Source organism: Alligator sinensis, unplaced genomic scaffold, assembly GCF_000455745.1.
Source record: "Alligator sinensis unplaced genomic scaffold, ASM45574v1 scaffold647_2, whole genome shotgun sequence".
Taxonomy (NCBI): Eukaryota; Metazoa; Chordata; order Crocodylia; family Alligatoridae; genus Alligator; species Alligator sinensis.
In genome coordinates this window covers 2,579,197-2,596,358 of record NW_005841832.1, presented here as the reverse complement: position 1 = coordinate 2,596,358, position 17,162 = coordinate 2,579,197, and the positions used below count along the sequence as shown (strand labels likewise).

The 17,162-nt window shown below is 56.9% G+C and overlaps 1 protein-coding gene across 1 annotated transcript in view; it reads left to right on the top strand.

Annotated features, from left to right (window-relative positions):
- The first annotated feature begins 346 nt into the window (after positions 1-346).
- The window catches only part of MYBPC2 (myosin binding protein C, fast type), a 24,534-nt gene continuing 7,718 nt past the window's right edge, over positions 347-17,162 (top strand). Inside the window, exons 1-19 of the mRNA XM_025195795.1 lie at positions 347-495; positions 4,275-4,364; positions 4,506-4,529; positions 4,820-4,897; positions 5,224-5,372; positions 5,823-5,940; positions 6,616-6,664; positions 6,802-6,861; positions 8,264-8,463; positions 8,809-8,941; positions 9,345-9,469; positions 9,633-9,738; positions 12,725-12,891; positions 13,136-13,301; positions 13,517-13,623; positions 13,785-13,814; positions 14,060-14,199; positions 14,577-14,736; positions 15,963-16,067. Of these exons, the coding sequence (XP_025051580.1) occupies positions 474-495; positions 4,275-4,364; positions 4,506-4,529; positions 4,820-4,897; positions 5,224-5,372; positions 5,823-5,940; positions 6,616-6,664; positions 6,802-6,861; positions 8,264-8,463; positions 8,809-8,941; positions 9,345-9,469; positions 9,633-9,738; positions 12,725-12,891; positions 13,136-13,301; positions 13,517-13,623; positions 13,785-13,814; positions 14,060-14,199; positions 14,577-14,736; positions 15,963-16,067 (2,029 nt within the window). The 5' untranslated portion in view covers positions 347-473. The remainder of the gene's footprint in view (positions 496-4,274; positions 4,365-4,505; positions 4,530-4,819; positions 4,898-5,223; positions 5,373-5,822; positions 5,941-6,615; positions 6,665-6,801; positions 6,862-8,263; positions 8,464-8,808; positions 8,942-9,344; positions 9,470-9,632; positions 9,739-12,724; positions 12,892-13,135; positions 13,302-13,516; positions 13,624-13,784; positions 13,815-14,059; positions 14,200-14,576; positions 14,737-15,962; positions 16,068-17,162) is intronic.

The window sequence follows — 17,162 nt, the reverse complement described above, 5'->3', positions numbered from 1 at the left end:
CCCCCCCCCCCCCACGGCCTTGTTTTCTGTGATGCCAGCACCCCTTGGACAAGGTCCCTGCCCAAGGGCTGGGCTGGGGCCGGTGCCTCTAATGACTTTTGCCCTACCCCAATTAGTGCCCTCTGGGGGCTAGGTTGGGCCTGTGCTTTATGTAGGGGCAAGCCCCCTGCCCCTGCTTCACCTAGTTCCCCTTGTGCCCAGGGGCTCCCACTATGCCTCAGTGCTGGCCCCCTCCCCTTGTCCTCCATTCTCCATCCCCACTCCCCCTGTGGGGGGCCTGTATCTCCCAAGGCCAAGATGGGGATTTAGAGGAGTTTATGACAGAGCTCAGGAATTTGGCCGGGGGGGGGGTGGGGGTCAAGTGACAGCTCCTTGGCAGCCCTGTCCCAGAGGGGCTCTGGACTTTAAAGGCCCAAGGCAGGCGCTCCCGGGGGAGACGGCACTGCACGGGGGATCCTGCCGCAGCCGCAACCATGCCTGAGCCACAGAAAGCTGGTAAGGGGGCAGGGCGTGGGGGCCAGGGGCAGCTGGGTGCCCTGGGGCAGCAGGTGCCTGGGCTGTCAGTTGAGGGGGGTGGGTTGTACTTACTGGGTCCCTCAGCCTCCTGCTGCGCCCTTGGCATTAAAACTGTCTCTGTGCCCCCTCTCAGGCAGGTGGACACCTCAGGGGGCCACTTTGCAGCAGGGTGAGGGGCAAATACCCCGCCCCCCCCCGGCAACTGCACAGGGCATATCCCCAGCATGGGAGGAATTGTAACAGGGCAGGGGCAAATCATCACAGGAGGGAGGGAAATAGCAAAGGGCGGGAAAGGATGGAGGCAGAGATCATGTGTGTGTGGCATGGGGTAGGTACTGAGGAGCATTGAAAAGGGCTTTGGGGTTCAGTCACCTGGCATGGGGCTGGCACAGGCAGAGGAGGCACCCAGTGTGTGAGGGGCTGATGCCCCTTGAGTGAAGGGTGCCCAGGCAGCAGTGCCCTGGGCGGGGTGGGGCTGGCTGTGCCAGGGCGTAGTGGGGGAGGAGAATCCAAGTCTGGGTCCTTTGTGGGGGGGCAGTTGGGATGGGAGCCAGCCCTTCCGCTGCCCCATGCCAGTGTCTCGGGTGTTGTGGGCTTCCAGCCAGGCTGGGCGATGGAGCACTGACAACTGGTTCAGGCAAGGCAGAATGATAGTGGGGAGAGTCAGGTGGTGGTGGGGGGAGTGTGCTGTGAAGGTTGTGGGGCAAGGGCTGGGCCTGGGGTTCAACTTGATGGCTATGCCCCTCCACCCCTGGCAAGCTCCCACCACCCTCCTGAGCCTGTGGGGAAGGCTGAGAGCTCTTGAGGCGGTGGGGGCGGCTGGAGAGCAGGGGGTGAGATGTGCTCAGGCCTGGGGGGAGGGGGCAAGTTGAGTGAGGGGGTGGTGTGGGTGTGCATATGGGAGTGAGGGTATGTTTGCACAGGTTGGAGACTGTGTGTATGTGTGCGCGCATGCATTTAAGTCTGTGTACGGTGGGGTGTGTGTGGGTGTGTGCACATGGTAAAGGGGTGAGTGTGTGTTTGTGTGTGGGGTACGGGAGTGAGACAGAGTGTGTGTGTGCTCCAGTCGGTGTGTGTGTGGAAGGGCGAATGTGTGTACACTTGAGTCAGTGTGTGTGGGGGGAGGGAGAGAGTATGTGCGTGTGTGTGTGCATATGCTTAGAGTTTATGCATTGCAAAGTTGTATGTGTGCTATATGCGTGGTTCAGGGTATCGCAAAGTGGGTGTATGTTGGTTGTGTGTGCACACTAGCACACTGCTTGTGTGTACCAAGTCATGTGGGGTATGGGAGATGTGGGCACCTTTGTGTGTAAGACTGTATGTACACACACGATTGGAGCAAAATTCTGGGTGCACTTAGCAGTTATGGGGGGGCTGCATACTGGTGTGTGTGTGTGTGGAAATATCTGTGTTATGTTGTGTCGTGTATGGGGGAAAGGGTCATATTTATACACCCATGATGTGGGCTGGGGAGGCAAATCTCTGAGCCGTGTCGAGGCCCACCCCTTGCTATGGTGCAGGGTGAGGGGGCATTTCTTGCCCTCATCCCTGTGTGCGCATGTGTGTGTGTGTGTGTGTGTGTGTGTGTGTGTGTGTGTGTGTGTGTGTGTGTGTGTGTAGGGGGGTCCTGGGAGCCCAGCCTGGCTGACATGATGATCCCAGGGTCTGGCTTCTGGTATGGGGGTCCGGTTACCACAAGGACTCCTGGCCAGGGGGCTAATTATATCTGTTCCCCCTCCCTCCCACTAGGGCACAGCGCCCCAAAATGGCAATGTGAGATGGGCCCCTGGAAAGGTCAGGCCCTAGGGAGGGCACAGAGCAGCAGATGCCTGGTGTTAAATCATCCCGTCTTCAAGACATCTTCCCCTCAAGGCCTTGGCGGAAAAGAGCACCCCCCCCGGTGTGCCAAGTCCTCACTGCTGAGTGGAATCTGGGGTCCCAACTTCATGCTGGGCACTGCAAGCCCCACCCTGACTGAGACTGGAATAGTACTAGAATGTGCCTGCCTCTGACGTGATGGTGGTTGGGGGTGATAACAGGCCTTTCACTCAGTGCTGAGATGCAGCCACCTCTGCAGTAGGAAATGGGGGAGCTGTGTATATAAGGAGTTCTTTTCCGGTGCTAAAATGCAGCCACTACAGGAGTGGGAACTGTATATATGGGGCCCCACTGGGGGTGGGGGCTGCTTACCCAGGGGTTCCCTCACCCAGCAGTGAGATGCAGCCACCTCTGATGTGGGGCCCGTTGAGGGCTGTGTATACAGTGATGCCCTCATCCAGCATAAAGATGCAGCTGCCTCTGGGGTGGGGCACAGTGGAGGGTGATTTACCCAGGAACCCTCTCACTCAGCGCAGAGATACAGCTACCTCTGGGGTGGCGTGGGGCAGACTCCAGCTGAGAGGAGCCGCACGTGGTGTGTGAAGGTGCCATCAACAGGCTGTCTTCCCGCTGGGAGCTATGAGCGGCATTTCACGCCGTGCTGGGGCCTGGGGGCCCCTTGCTGACTCCAGACGACAGCTGGGGGGCCTCACAGCCTGGCCCGTCCCAGCTGCACTCCAGCCCAGCGCTATTATGGGCTGTGAAATGATGGCTCAGCGCTCTGGCTGGGCTATATTAGGGGGTTTGGGGCCAGAGACCAGTGCTCAGCCTTATAGGGAACTGCTGGGGTGCTGATTTGGCACATAGCAGCCCTGGGGAAGTTTGGCATGGGGCAGAAACCTCCTTTCTGCTTGTGGGCCCAGTCCCCTGCAGGCTTCCCTCTGCAGTGTAGTGAAGTGACACCTCCACAGGCCCAATTAGCACCTGGGGAGAAGCATTTATACCTCGGAAGAAGCGGAACAGAGCAGGGGCTCTGGTGGGGATGTATGTCCACTGAGAAGGCAGGATTTTGAGATTTGTGGGGGACTGCAGTGAGACAAGAGGGCTGTGGTAGTGTGGGCAGTGTTGTGTACATACAGCATGCATAGGTGGGGTTTTTGTTTTGGTCGCTGTGTGTGCAGCATGTGTGTGCTGTGTTGGTGTGTGTATACAGTATACAGGTGGATACAGTGTGTGTATGCAGTAATGCTATGTGTGCGTGTATATGGGTAGTGACACATGTGATGTGTGTGTGCAGTGTGTGGAGGAAAAGCACATGTGGTGTGTGTGTGCATGCAATGTATAAGGAAAACAGCACATGTGCAGTGTGTGTTTGTGTATGTATGCTGGGTTCCAACCAGGAGGAAGGTATATGGAATCAGGGAGTGAATAGTGCCCCTCAGACTGGCAGAGACCACCCCACCAGCCCTTTATTGGTCACAAACCCACTCTCTCCTGCCAGATCTCTCAGCTGCCAGCCCCCAGCTTCAGGGCAAGCCGTGTGGTAAGGGAAGGGGAGGCAGAAGCCCTCGGGACCTGGAAGCTGAGGACTTGTCAGTGTACCAAGGCTTCATGGGATGACAGGGGGGTGACAGTTTGGTGTGATGGGAGTTCCCTGTGTGTGTGTGTGGTGCTGGGTGAAGGAGGGGAAAAGCAGTGCATATACCATGGGTGTATATGCATGCACATTATATATGTGCACAGGTATACGTGTGTGTGTGAGCGTGCACTTGGGAATCGTGTACACATATGTGTGCACATAGGTGTAGGGTGTCTGGGTGTGCATGGAGTCAGGTATAGCATATGGTAGAAGGCATTTACACGCACACAGGGGTATGTGCAGCATGTATGCCACATGCATGCCACCCCTCTGCCACACAGCCTCCCCTTTCTCCCAACAGCTGCCAAGAAAGAAGAAAAAAAGAAAGAAGAAAAGAAGAAAGAAGAGAAAAAAGTAGAAAAGAAATCGGAGAAGAAAGAAGTCCCCCAGGGTGAGAGCTGGGTCATGGTCTCAGGCTAAGGGTTCCAGGGGGTGGGCGGCATGTCAGAGGCACCCAGATGTGCTGAGAGGGGGGGAGATTTATGGTGGGTGCTGGATTTTCCAGCCTGATGCTCCTCTGATTTTTTTGCAGATGCAAAAGAGGAGCCTCCAGCTGGTAAGTGACACCAAATGGCTTCAACACACCTACCCTGGGGAATGCCCATGTTTTCCTCCAAGATATTCTAGCTTCCTCCATCCCTCCCTATATCCCAACCCTGGGACACAGCACTGATGCACAGCCCCGTCTCCTGCTATATCCCAGCCCTGGGACCCAGCATCAAGACATGGCCCTGTGCCCCGCAATATCCCAGCCCTGAGAACCAGAACTGAGACATGGCCCCGTCCCCCACTATATGCTAGCTCTGAAGCTCTGCCCTAGTGAACCTGTCTCCCTGTCTCCTGCAGATGCTGCCCCTGAAGACAAACCAGCCGAGCCTGAGGGCCTATTTATAGAGAAGCCCCAGCATGTCCTTGTGGAGACTGGTATGATCCAGGGGTGGCAGGCTGGGGTTGGCTGATGGGTTTGGAGCCTGAGGACTCCTGGGGAGGGTAAAGAGGGCTCTGTGGGGCAGAGAGGGCCCTCAGGGGAGCTCCGAGGGCTGGGGTGGGGGATTCGGGAGCTCTGGGTGGTCTTGCGTGGGGTTGGACAGGCATGGCTGTTGCAGAGGGTGGATTCTATGGGGTCAGCAGGCTCCTGGGGGGCGGTGTCAGGGTTTTGGGCTGCAGGGATGCCAGGTATCTTGGAGGGACTGGGGGCAGGTTGTGGGTCTGGGCTGTGACCTGCGTGCCCCCCACCTCCTGCCCTGCAGGGAAAGATGTGAGCATTGTCACCAAGGTAGATGGGTCCCAGATGCCGGCCAAGCCCACCATCAAGTGGTTCAAGGGGAAGTGGCTGGAGCTGGGGATCAAGAGTGGCATCCGCTTCCAATTCAAGGACAGCTATGACAAGGAGGCCAAGGTGAGACAGGGCTGGGGCCTATGGGTTGGATGGGGAGGGTCAGATTGAGGGGGCCTAGGATTTTGGGAGAGGAGAGCTCTGGGGGCATTTTCCTGTGTGTGTGTCTGTGTGTGGTGAGTTACCTCTCAGGTACAACATCCTAACACTGTGTGTATATGTGGCATGTTGGTTTCAGGGCAGTGTGCACTAATGTATGTGTGTGCACATCAGGCTTGGTGTACTCAGGGGTGTGCGCAGTGTTTCAGTGCCAGGGTGGGTATACATAGAGGAGTGCATGCATGCATGCAGTGTGTTGACGTGTACGTGGTATTTGTGTGTGCAGTGTGGCATTGGAGGGGTGTTAGTATACATATAGGGGGTAGTGTGTTGGTGCCGGGGCCGTGTGTGTGGGTGGGGTGTATGTGTGCACCCCTGTCGGCCCCACCCCAGCCCTGTGTGCTGCCCACCCAGGTATACACGTTCGAGCTGAGGATTGGCAAGGTGGTGGTTGGGGACCGCGGGGATTATCGTTGTGAGATCACCTCCAAGGACAAGTTCGACAGCTGCTCCTTCAACATTGATGTTGAGGGTGAGCAGGCTCCGAGACTGTGGACCTCCAAGGCCCCCAGCTGGGGGAGCCCACCCCTGAATTGGAGAACCCCATGCCCTCTGCTGTCCACAGCTGCCCTGAGCTGGGAACCCCTGCACCATACTTCTACATGGGACCCCCAGCCCCTCCTCGCCATCCTATGCCTGGGACCCCCCACCCAGCCCATCAGGGTCCAACCCCAACACTACAGCCTGCCCTGGAAACTAGGAACCTCACCTAGACCCTCCCATAGGGACATGTCCCATCCCCTATTATATTCCAGCCCTGAGACACAGCCCTAGCCCCCACTATATCCCAGCCCTGGGACCCCAGCAATGAGACAAGGCCCCATCTCCTGCTATATCCCCACACAATTCCAGTTCCTCTGCTACCTCTGGGGAGCCCCTCCACACCAATCCTGGCCCCACTGATGCCCAGGATGGGGCAGGCTGTCAGGGCTCATGGCACACAGGCCCAGAGCAGCCCCTCCCTCCCTCCCCCTGCGCATATCTATCTTAATGTTAGATGTTGCAGCCCCTGACTTGGGGGGGGGCATAGCTGCAGCTCCTGGTGGGGAGGTGGGGCTCTGCAGGGGAGGCTGTAATGTTGTGGAGGGACATGGTTGGGAGGGGAGTGCAGAGGAGGGAGTTATACTGCCTCTGTCTTCTCTTCTAGCCCCACGGACAGACGAGGGTGGGAACGTGCTCCAGGCTTTCAAACGCAGGTGAGTGTTTCCCACCCCCAGCCAGCTCCTGCCCCATAGCCTCCCCCCACAGTGCTCCTTGCTGGTCAGGTTGGGCCCTGCTCTGTGTTGAGGTCTGGTGCCCCATGTAATCCCTCCTTCCCATACTCTCTCCGCAGTGGGGATGCGAAGAACAATGTGGCCGGAGAGCTGGACTTCAGTGGTTTGCTAAAGAAGAGGTCAGTGCTTCTGGGAAGGTGGGGGTGGGGGGTGAGTGTGTTCCTGGACTACTTGTGTGCAAGAATGTGTGCTGGGGAGGGGGAGGGGGGGGAGATGCAATGGGGAAGTGTGTGTGTGTGTGTGTGTGTGTGTGTGTGTGTGTGTGTGTGTGTGTGTGTTGGTGGGGAGGGGGAGTTGTGTCTGCCTGTGCCTGGGACCCGTGCTGTTTAACATATTCCTAAGTGATCTGGAAAAGGGGTGAGTAGCCACTAGGCCAAATTTGCTGATGACACAAAATTATTCTAAGTGGCAAAGACCGAGGTGGACTGTGAGGAATGACAGAAGGATCTGGCAGGATTGAGCCAATGGGAAACTAAATGGCATGTGAAATTCAATGTAGATAAATGCAAAGTGGTGCACCAGGGCAAAAATAACCCAAACTCTACCTGCACCATGTGGGGCTGTACCTTAGCTGTTACTACACAGTAAAAATCTAGGAGTCTGTGGGCTAAGTGCACCGTGCTCAGCAGCAATCAAAAAGCATGTAATTCAAGTGTGGAACGGATTGCCACCAGAGGCTGCGGATGCTGACATTTTAGCTAGATTCAAGAAGGGATCGAACACATTTTTGGAGGAAAGGGGCATCAATAGCTATTGAGCATGGGAGTGAGGGGCATGGCCTCTGAATCAGAACTTTCTGGGCCTTAAATGCTGGAGGTTGCAAGTGAAAGAAGAACAGTGGGGGAAAAGGCCCTGGTCAGACCCAGTTCATTCTCTCTTCCAGTATCCACAGTCTGCCCCTATGTGACACAGGGGACTGGGCAAGATGGACCTAGGGTCTGACCTAGTAAATGGCTGTTATGTTGTTATGCTTTTGGGGGTGTGTGTGTGTGTGTGTGTGTGTGTGTTCTTATGCTTTCGGGGTGTGGGTGTGTGTGTGTGTGTAGGCAGACACGCAAATACTAGGGCCTTCCCCACCTATGCCCTTGCCCCAGTTTGCATGAGTCTGCTGGTGTCCCCTTGGTGGGGAAGGTGCCAGGTTTCCCTGATGTGCCTGTGCCCCACTGGGGTGTGTGTGTGTGTGTGTGTGTGTGTGTGTGTGTGGGAATATGCATGTATGTGTGTGTGCACATGTGTGAGGTCTCCCTGATGTGCCCATGCTCCACTGGGAGGGGGGAGGAGGGGTGTATTTGTGTGCATGTGTGAATCTTTTTGACTTGCCCATATCCTATAAGAAGGGCTGTATGTGTTTGTGTGTATGTGCGCATGTACCAGAACATGTGTGTATTTTAATGCCTGTGCCAGGCTCTCTGATCTGTCCATGCTCTGCAGGGAGGGCTGTATGCGCGTGCGCGCGTGTGTGTGTGCGTGCGTGCATGTGCAGGCATGTACTGGGCACCCTGACTGGCCCATGCCCTACAGGGAGGTACAGGTGGTGGAGGAGAAGAAGAAAAAGAAGAAGGACGACGAGGATGAATTTCCTCCTGAGATCTGGGAGCTGCTCAAGGGGGTGACCAAGAAGAGCGAGTACGAGCGCATCGCCTTCCAGTATGGCATCACTGACCTGCGTGGCATGCTCAAGCGCCTCAAAAAGGTCAAAGTCGAGGTCAAGAAGAGCGAAGGTCTGTGGAGCTGGGGGGGTGGTGAAGGCTGCAGGAACTGGGTGCAGGGTGTTGGGGTGTGGGTGAAGGGGGCTGGGCTACAGAGACTGGGGTGCTAGGCATTGAGGGAGGGGGTGGGGAATGGGGGCAGAGAGCACAGAGTGGGGGAGATAAGGGCTGGGTGGAGGCCATGGCAGGGACTGGGGTGACTGGGAGAGCTGGGGTCTGCAAGGCAAGGGTCGGGGGATAGAGACCAGGGCCTGTGGAGGGGGAGGGATGAGGAGTGAAGAGAAAAGCAGGGGGTGAGGAGCCTGAGGGGCTCTACCAGCACTCAGCCCCCCTCTTCCCCCAACTGCCCCCTCCCAGCCTTTACCAAAAAGCTAGACCCTGCCTACCAAGTGGACAAAGGCCACAAGATCAAGATGGTGCTGGAATTGAGCAACCCTGACCTGCCCATCAAGTGGTTCAAGAATGGGCAACTCATCAAGCCCAGCAGCAAGTGAGTGGGGGGGGCAAGGCTGGGGCTACTGCCATGGAGGAGTTCTGGAGTAGAGACATGTTGGGGAGCAGGCCCCAGAATCAGTGGGGGGACCTGGGTGGTCACAGCCAGAGAAGGCAATGGGGTGGACTTTAAAGGGAAGTCGGTGCTGGAGGGGCCTTGGAGAAGTGGCTCTAGGGGGCTGACAGGGGGCGTTGAGGGGCTGTTAGTGTGGGGGTCTCTGGGGGCAGTCAGGAGGCCTCTGGGGGAAGTCGAGGGGTTTCTGGGGGATCTATCTGTGTAGGGGGGTTTGTGGGTTATCTATGTTGGGGGGCAGCCGGGGGTGTGGGGAAGCTTTGGGGGCCAGACTTTTGTTGCCAGGGCCTCAGTCTTAGTCAGTTCTCCCCCTCACTGTGCCCCCCAGGTACGTGCTTGAGAACGTCGGGCTGAAGCGGATCCTGACCATCAACAAGTGCACGCTGGCTGATGATGCGGCCTATGAATGCTTGGTGGGTGAGGAGAAGTGCTGCACCGAGCTCTTCGTCAAGGGTGAGTCTGTAAGGGGAGGGAACAGATGGGGGGAACCAGTGGTGGGGGGAGCAGAGGGGGCACAGCTCCCCCGCTCAAGCTCCTTCTCTTCTCTGAGCCCACCCTTGGTGCTGACCAGGCCTTGTCCAACTGTCTGTCCTCTCTCCCCCTCCCTCCCCAACAGAACCTCCTGTGCTGATTGAAAAGGGCCTGGATGACCAGCAGGTGTTTGTGGGTGACCGCGTAGAGCTGGAGGTAGAGGTGTCCGAAGAGGGAGCCCAAGTCATGTGGTAATGTGTGCCTGTCCGTTGGTCCATTCAGCTGCCCCTGGCCCCCACTTGCTCAGCCTTCCCTGCCTTCCTGCACATAGCCTTCTTTTCTTCCTTTCATCCCTCCACATTCCCCCTCCCCCTCCACACACACTCTATCCATCCACTCATCTGTCCCTGCACATACCTCTCCTCTCCCTCATCTCTTCATCTCCTTTGTTCAGGCACAATCCTACCTAAGGAGGGGGCTGCGCTAGATGACCTCTTGAGGTCCCTTCCAGCCTGATTTTCCTGTGATCTCGGATAATGCATTTCCATTCCTCCTTTTGTCCCCGCAGCTGGTGCTCTCAGCACCAAGCCTCTGCAAGGTGCCCAGAGAACCATTATTATTACTGAAAACTTGTAAGATCTTTTCCTAATGAGAACTGGCTGATTATCCAAAGGGCTGATTACAAGCTGAGTATAGGCATTTGGGATCTTGGACTTGCAAGGAAATAAGATGAGCAAAATTCTCTAGGAACCCATCTGATATCCTGCTAGCCATCATCCAAACTGGAGGGCTGTGTCAATTGGCTAAGAACATCTGTGAGAAGGTCCCCGCCATTGGTATCAGCCCTTACTGTCCCTTGATCTCATCTTGAGCAGTCAGACACCCCCATCCCTCATTCTAATAGAAGTAGGTGAATCACAGACCAGTGGTTTCATCAGTTCCCTGCTTTGTGCTTGGTGTAGAGTACCCACAGCCAGAGAAGGGATGAGGGTTTCTCTACCAAGAGAGCAATAGGTGTGAGAGGAGGGGTTGAGAAGAGACTCACCCACTAGCATCCTACCTTCTTAATACAAGCAGCCATGGCCCCAGTAGGAAATGGGAAAGCCAGCCTTTGTATTTAAGACCCAGATGGATGGACAGACGCTTGGCAGACCAGTCCTGCATGGGTGAGAGAACCAGGAAGGACAGCTACCCAATCCAGGCCATCATGCATGTCCCTTTGTCAGGGCACATGCCCATCAGGAGACTCAAGGCAGCAGCAGACTGTTCTCACCATCCATGAAGCTCCATTCAGTGAAGTGAAGGAGCTGGAACAGGTCCTGCCAAAGGGCCTGGAGCAGTGGCTTCTACCTTGAGGGGCCAGCCCACTGCTCCATGGGGACCCACCTTAGGGACCTGAGTGTGATGGAAGAAGAGGACAACTAGGTGAAATCACTGGAATCTTAAGAGAAGAGACCCTCATCTTTCAGTCCAAAAGCTGGCCTTTCAGGGGACACTAGAGCTGTGTTCCACTGCAGAGGGTCCTACTGATGAGAAAGGACTGTGGTGAAGAGGAGGATGCAGCCATGCTTCTCTTGGGAGGCACCCCTTGCTGCCTGGCAAAGCCTTGGGACAAAAGCCCTGTGAAAGGCAGACCTTCTAGGCCAAGGACAATTGGGCAGCTCCATGGAAGAAGGAAGTGGGTTGTGGGGTGTGAAGGAGGCTGGCTGGGCTTGCATTCATGATTCCCAGCCAAAACTTAACACACTGACTTTTTCCAGGCTATATGAGGTGGTGAAAGCCAGAAGCTGAGCCCTGCCTGCAGCAGGCTGACAAAGCTATGTTCCTCAGCCACTTATTGCAGACCATGAAGCTAGCAGGGCTGAGAATTTGCAGGGGATTTGGGAGAAGCAGCGTGTGCCTATCCCCTTGGCGTGGGCACAGACAGACAGCCAGCCAGAGACCTGGCAGCCAAAGCTGAGCCTGCCCAGTGTCCTGACAGCTGGTACCCGCTGCCTCGTGTCTGGGCTTTGAAGGGAGCCACGTGAAAGCCGTCTGGAGCCCAAACATTCAGGGACATTGTCACGTTCTTTTTACAGGTGGTGGGGCAGGCTACCATTGCTGGGGTGCTGTGTTGGAAGGGTGCTGTGAGCAGTAGTGGCATGGTGGCGGGGTGCTAGCCCCAGTGAAAAATGGGGTATTCTTCCCAGCAGAGGCTTATCTTCCCCAGATGCTGCTAAAGGCATGAGCTCCACATCATACTTCTAGCTTGAACTGTTAGGATGGGACCTTCTGGACTAAGCACCAGCCCGCTGTGTCCTTAGGCCCCCATCTAGCCTGGAAATCATCCTCTGTGACTCCTTTTGCATTCCAAGTTGTGAACGACTCCCCCCATGCCCCTGCCACCATGCTATGGGAGACACGCAGACAGTGCCTGTCACTGCCATGTCAAGAAGAATGCCCATATCCTTCTGAGTATACATTGACCCTGCATATAAGTCAATCCCTGTGTTTCTGGGGTCAGTTTTAGGACAATTGACACCAGAGGCTTTATCCTCTGGCTTCTTTGGATGAGAGCTAAACAGAGAACTTGGAGCAGGCTGGATCCTGGGAGTGTTCCCCACCTGTCAGTGTCTGGGTAGGCTAATATCAGGTGTGCACAGGTTTGGAGGTGCAGGGAGCTGATCTGTGATTGTCTCTGGCATGAAGTTGAGGGGCTCTGCTTTTGGGAAACAAGGTGCCGAGTGCTAGTGTCTTCTGAGAGGCAGGCATGTCATGTCAGATGCCGCAGAGTTCAGCTCAAGGGCACTGTCCATCTGCTGTGACAGGGGGAGTGAGAAGCTTGGGTCAGTCTTTCCAGTGCAGAGCTGGAGTCTCTCTGTACCCAACCTGCAGCCTGGGAAAAGCCGTATGTGGATACAACACATCCACCATGGCCTAAGCTGTTTTTCGGTGGTTGGTACCACAAAAGATCACTTGCGTTTAGTGTTTCTGGGAAAGTGACAAGGGTACTAGCCCCCCTCTGGCCAGTTGTCTGCGTGGCTGGCCAGCCATGCTCCAACATCTGTGCATGCATCCATTCCTATGCCCTCCATCCATCCATCCATTCATCTATTCCCACATGCCCCCTTCCAACCACTGACCCATCTACCCCCACACCCTTTTCTATCCCCCCCTCCATTGCTGCTTAACCCTTCCACCTTGCTTTCCCTCTCCCCACCCATCCACCCCCTTCACACTGCTGTCCACTTCTTCTAGGATGAAGGATGGGGTGGAACTGACGCGTGACACAGGCTTGAAGTACCGGTTCAAGAAGGATGGCAAGAAGCACATCCTTATCATCAATGAGGCCAGCAAGGAGGACACCGCCCGCTACAAGGTCATGACCAATGGGGGCGAGTCCAAGGCTGACCTGGTAGTGGAAGGTACCCAGTGCAGGGGGAGAGGAAGGGGCTAGTCCAGGATGTTGGGTGGGCATGGGGTGGGGGCAGGTGAGGGGGTGGGTGAGGAGCTGAGTTGAGCTGGACAGGGCCAGGGTAGGGGGCTGGGGGCACAGGTCAGGACCTGAGGCTGGGGCAGAGAAGGGGCTGGACAAGGGGCAGAGAGATGGGGCTTGTGGGTGGCCTGTGCTCTGTCAGAGCCCCCCTGACTATCTTCCCCACCCCCAAGACAAAAAGCTGGAGGTGCTGCAGGGCATCGCAGACCTGACGGTGAAAGCCACTGAACAGGCTGTTTTCAAGTGCGAGGTGTCAGATGAGAAGGTGACGGGCAAGTGGTACAAGAATGGTGTGGAAGTCCGGCCCAGCAAGCGAATCCAGATTTCCCACTCGGGCAGGTGGGCACCGGTTGAAGGAAGCTCACAGTAGTGGAGCTGTCCCTGGCTGGGGGCACTGTTAGAGGGAAGCTTGCAGCAGTGGGGGTGTACCCAGCTGGAGGCACTGCTGTGAGTAAGCACACAATGTTGAGGGAGTCTCTAGCTGGAGGCACTGCTGTGGGGAAGTTTACAGCTGTCCCAGCCCCACATTGTTCCTGACATGGTCCCTGTGGCAGGTTCCACAAGCTGGTGATTGATGATGTGCGGCCGGAGGACGAGGGCGACTACACCTTCATCCCTGATGGCTATGCCATCTCGCTATCTGCCAAGCTCAACTTCCTGGGTGAGTGTGGGACAGAGCACTGCTGTGGGGAAGCTTGCAGCAGCTCCGTTTCTGGCTGGGGACACTGCTGTGGGGAAGCTTGCAGCATTGGGGTCCTGGTACAGACTTGGGTTGGCTTCCTCAATGCCTGAGTCTGGCTAACCCTTTCCTCTCTCCTTCAGAGATCAAGGTGGAGTACGTGCCCAAGCAAGGTGAGTCCTTCACCCTGCCTCAGGCCTGCTGGAGTGGGGCATGAGGAGGAGATGGGGCAGGCTGCCTGGTAGTCTTCCCCCCCACCTTCCTGTTCTGGTGGGGTGGAGTGTAGAGGCCAGGATGAGGGTCTGGGGGGTCAGGGATGGGATGGTTGCAGAAGGGCAAGGAGTTGTGGCACATGGCACGGATAGAAGGGACAGGAGGTCTGACCCCTCATCTCTCTCCTGCCTCCCCTCACCCCAAGAGCCCCCCAGAATCCACCTGGACACTTCAGGGAAGACGGCCGAAAACACCCTCATAGTGGTGGCTGGGAACAAGCTGCGGCTGGCTGTGCCCAGCACTGGGGAGCCAGCGCCTACCGTCACTTGGCTGAAGAGTGACCAGGTGGGCACTGGGGGCACAGCAGGGTTTGGGGGCAGGGGGGGTCTCTGTCTCTGGGAACTGTGTGTGTGTGTGTGTGTGTGTGTGTGGTGGGGGGGAGGTCGGGGGGTCATGTTACTATGAGCAGAGGGTGCCCGCTGCTCAGCCTTTGTCCCAGCAGGGCAGTTGGGGAAGGTGGGGAGGCTGGAGGTTCAGGACACAGCCTTAGTGGGGTAGTGTGAACTCAGAGGGCAAGGGGCAGGGAGTCCTTAAGTTTGGGCTGGGGGGTCCCTGTGACAGCAGATTTCCCCTCCCTCCCATCCCTCCAGCTGTTCTTGGGGTTGTGGTGAGACACCAGGGGATGGCTCCCCCCACCCTGCAGCTGACACGCTGTCCCACAGGAGTTCACAGAGAAGGAGGGCCGTGCCCACATTGAGGAGCAGAAGGAGCTGAGCAGCTTTGTGATCGAGAGTGCAGAGCGGTCAGATGAGGGCAAGTACACCATCAAGGTGGTCAACCCTGTGGGTGAGGACTCTGCCACACTCCACATCAAGGTGGTCGGTAAGAGAGGGGTTTGGGGGCACTGGCCTCTGGATAGGGGGTGTTGTCAGGTGGCACGGGGTGCTGGGTGAAGGGTCACAAGGCAGGGGGCAGGAGCTGTGATCTGGGGTCATAGGGTCACAGGGCAGGAATCCTGTGGCTCCTGGGTGTGGGGTCATAGGGATGGGGGTCACAGTGGAGCTGGGTGTGGGGTCACAGGGCAGAAGCCACAGGGGTGCTGAGCTTGGGCTTACAGAGGTGAAGAGGTCAGGGGGGTCACAGGGCCACAGGTCAGGGGTCAAGGTGTGCTGGGTATGGGGTCATGGCACAATGGGTGTTGGGTTTGGGGTCAGGGGCCACAGGTGCTGAGTTTGTGGTCAGGAGGTATTCCGTGTGGGGTCATAGGGTAGGGCTTAGGGCTTGCTGGGTGTGGGGTTGGGTCACAGGAGAGCTGGTAGTGGTTATGCATGGTGACATGTAGAGGGTGCATGGGGGTGCACTCCCTGATAGGCTGCACTCCCTGCTTAGGCAATGGGCTGGGGGCGGGGGGACAGGTGGGAGCACTGGTTGCCCCACTGTGAGTGCCGGCTAGGGAGTGGGAGCGCTGGATGAAGCACTGTGGTTGCTTCCTGGTCAGTGCAGTCGACGGTGGGGGGACCCTCCCCCCTTCCCCCCCTCCTGGTTGGTGAGATTGGCTGCAGGAGATACGCCCCCCCCCGGCCGCGGTTGCTGACTGGGCACGTGCCCCCCACTAAGGTGGCACCAGTCAAGGGGTGCTGGGTATGGGATGACAGTGCAAGGGGTTTGGGGTTTCATAAGGTAGGGGTCACAAGGATCCTGGGTGTGGGAGTACAGACAGGGGATCACGGGGGTGCTGAATGTGGATAAACAGGACAGAGGGGTCACAGGGGCTGGGTGGGGTTGCAGGGAGCCAGAGAGGGGGTCACAGGGGCTTGGTAGGGTGACCAGAGTGCCGGTATGGGGTCACAATGGTGCCTAGTGGAGTCTTGGGAGAGCTGGACAGGGGCTTCTGGTGGCATTGGCCAGAGGGGAGCTGTGTGGGGTGGAAGGGGTGAGCGTGTGGAGTCCTGGAACGCTGGTTGGGGAGGGATTCTGGGTAGAGCAGCAGGGGCTTGGCTAAGCTGTAGGGCTGCTGGCAGGGAGGCAGGGGTGATGCGGTGTTCAGGTCCTCCCCTGTGGTGGCTGGTGCCAGAATCATCTGCAGCAACTCCCTGCCTCTCTTGTAGACGTTCCTGACCCCCCTGAGGCCGTCCGCATCACCTCCGTGGGGGAGGACTGGGCTGTGCTGGTGTGGGAGCCCCCAAAATATGATGGCGGGCAGCCCATCACAGGTGAGTCCCCTTGTTTGTACATGTGGAGGTGTGTCTGCACATGTTTGTGCGTGCATGTACATGCAGGCATACATGTTCATGATACCTCTGGCCCCTGTCCTGGCTGGAGTGCAAGAAGGGCAGCCTGTGTAGTATGCATATACATGCCCCTGTGCACACATGTGTGCACACGTGCAAGAGTCTAAACATGAATGTGAGTCTTCCCTCCTGCTGCCTCCTAACACTGCCTTGATCTGGCATAGGGCCCCTGATAGAGTGGGAGGAGGGAAGGATATGTCGTGTGTGTGTGTGTGTGTGCATGCACGCGTGTGTGCTTGCATGTGTGTGAGAGGGTGGGGTGTGTGTTCTTGTGCTTGTGAGAGAGAACTCTTACCCCTAGGGTTGCCTCCCAGAGCCCTCATGGAGAAGGAAGGCAGGATCTGATCTCATAGATTTCATAGACATTAGGGCTGGAAGGGACCTCAGAAGATCATTGAGTCCAGCCCCCCGCCCAAAGGGCAGGAAGTCAGCTGGGGTCATAGGATCCCAGCAAGATAAGCATCCAGTTTCATCTTGAAGGTGTTCAATGAAGGCGCTTGAACCACCTCCGGTGGCAGGCTGTTCCAGACCTTGGGGGCTTGGACAGTAAAGAAGTTCTTCCTTATGTCCAGCCTGAAACGATCTTGAAGTAGTTTGTGACCATTTGACCTCGTCATCCCTTGGGGCGCTCTGGTGAACAAACGTTCCCCCAGATGCTGGTGGTCACCCCTGATAAACTTGTAGGTGGCCATCAGATCACCCCTGAGCCTGCGCTTTTCCAGGCTAAAGAGCCCCAGGGCTCTCAGCCTGTCATCGTAGGGTCTGCTTCCCTGACCTCTGATCATGCGTGTGGCGCTTCTCTGGACTCTCTCAAGCTTCTCCACATCCTTTTTGAATTGTGGAGCCCAAAACTGGACACAGTACTCCAGCTGCGGCCTCACTAAGGCCGAGTACAGGGGGAGAATGACGTCCCGGGATTTGCTTGAGAGACGTCCCGGGATTTGCTTGAGACGTCCCGGGATTTGCTTGAGATCATCGAGTCTGACCCCCTGCATAGGCAGGGAAGAGTGCTGGGTG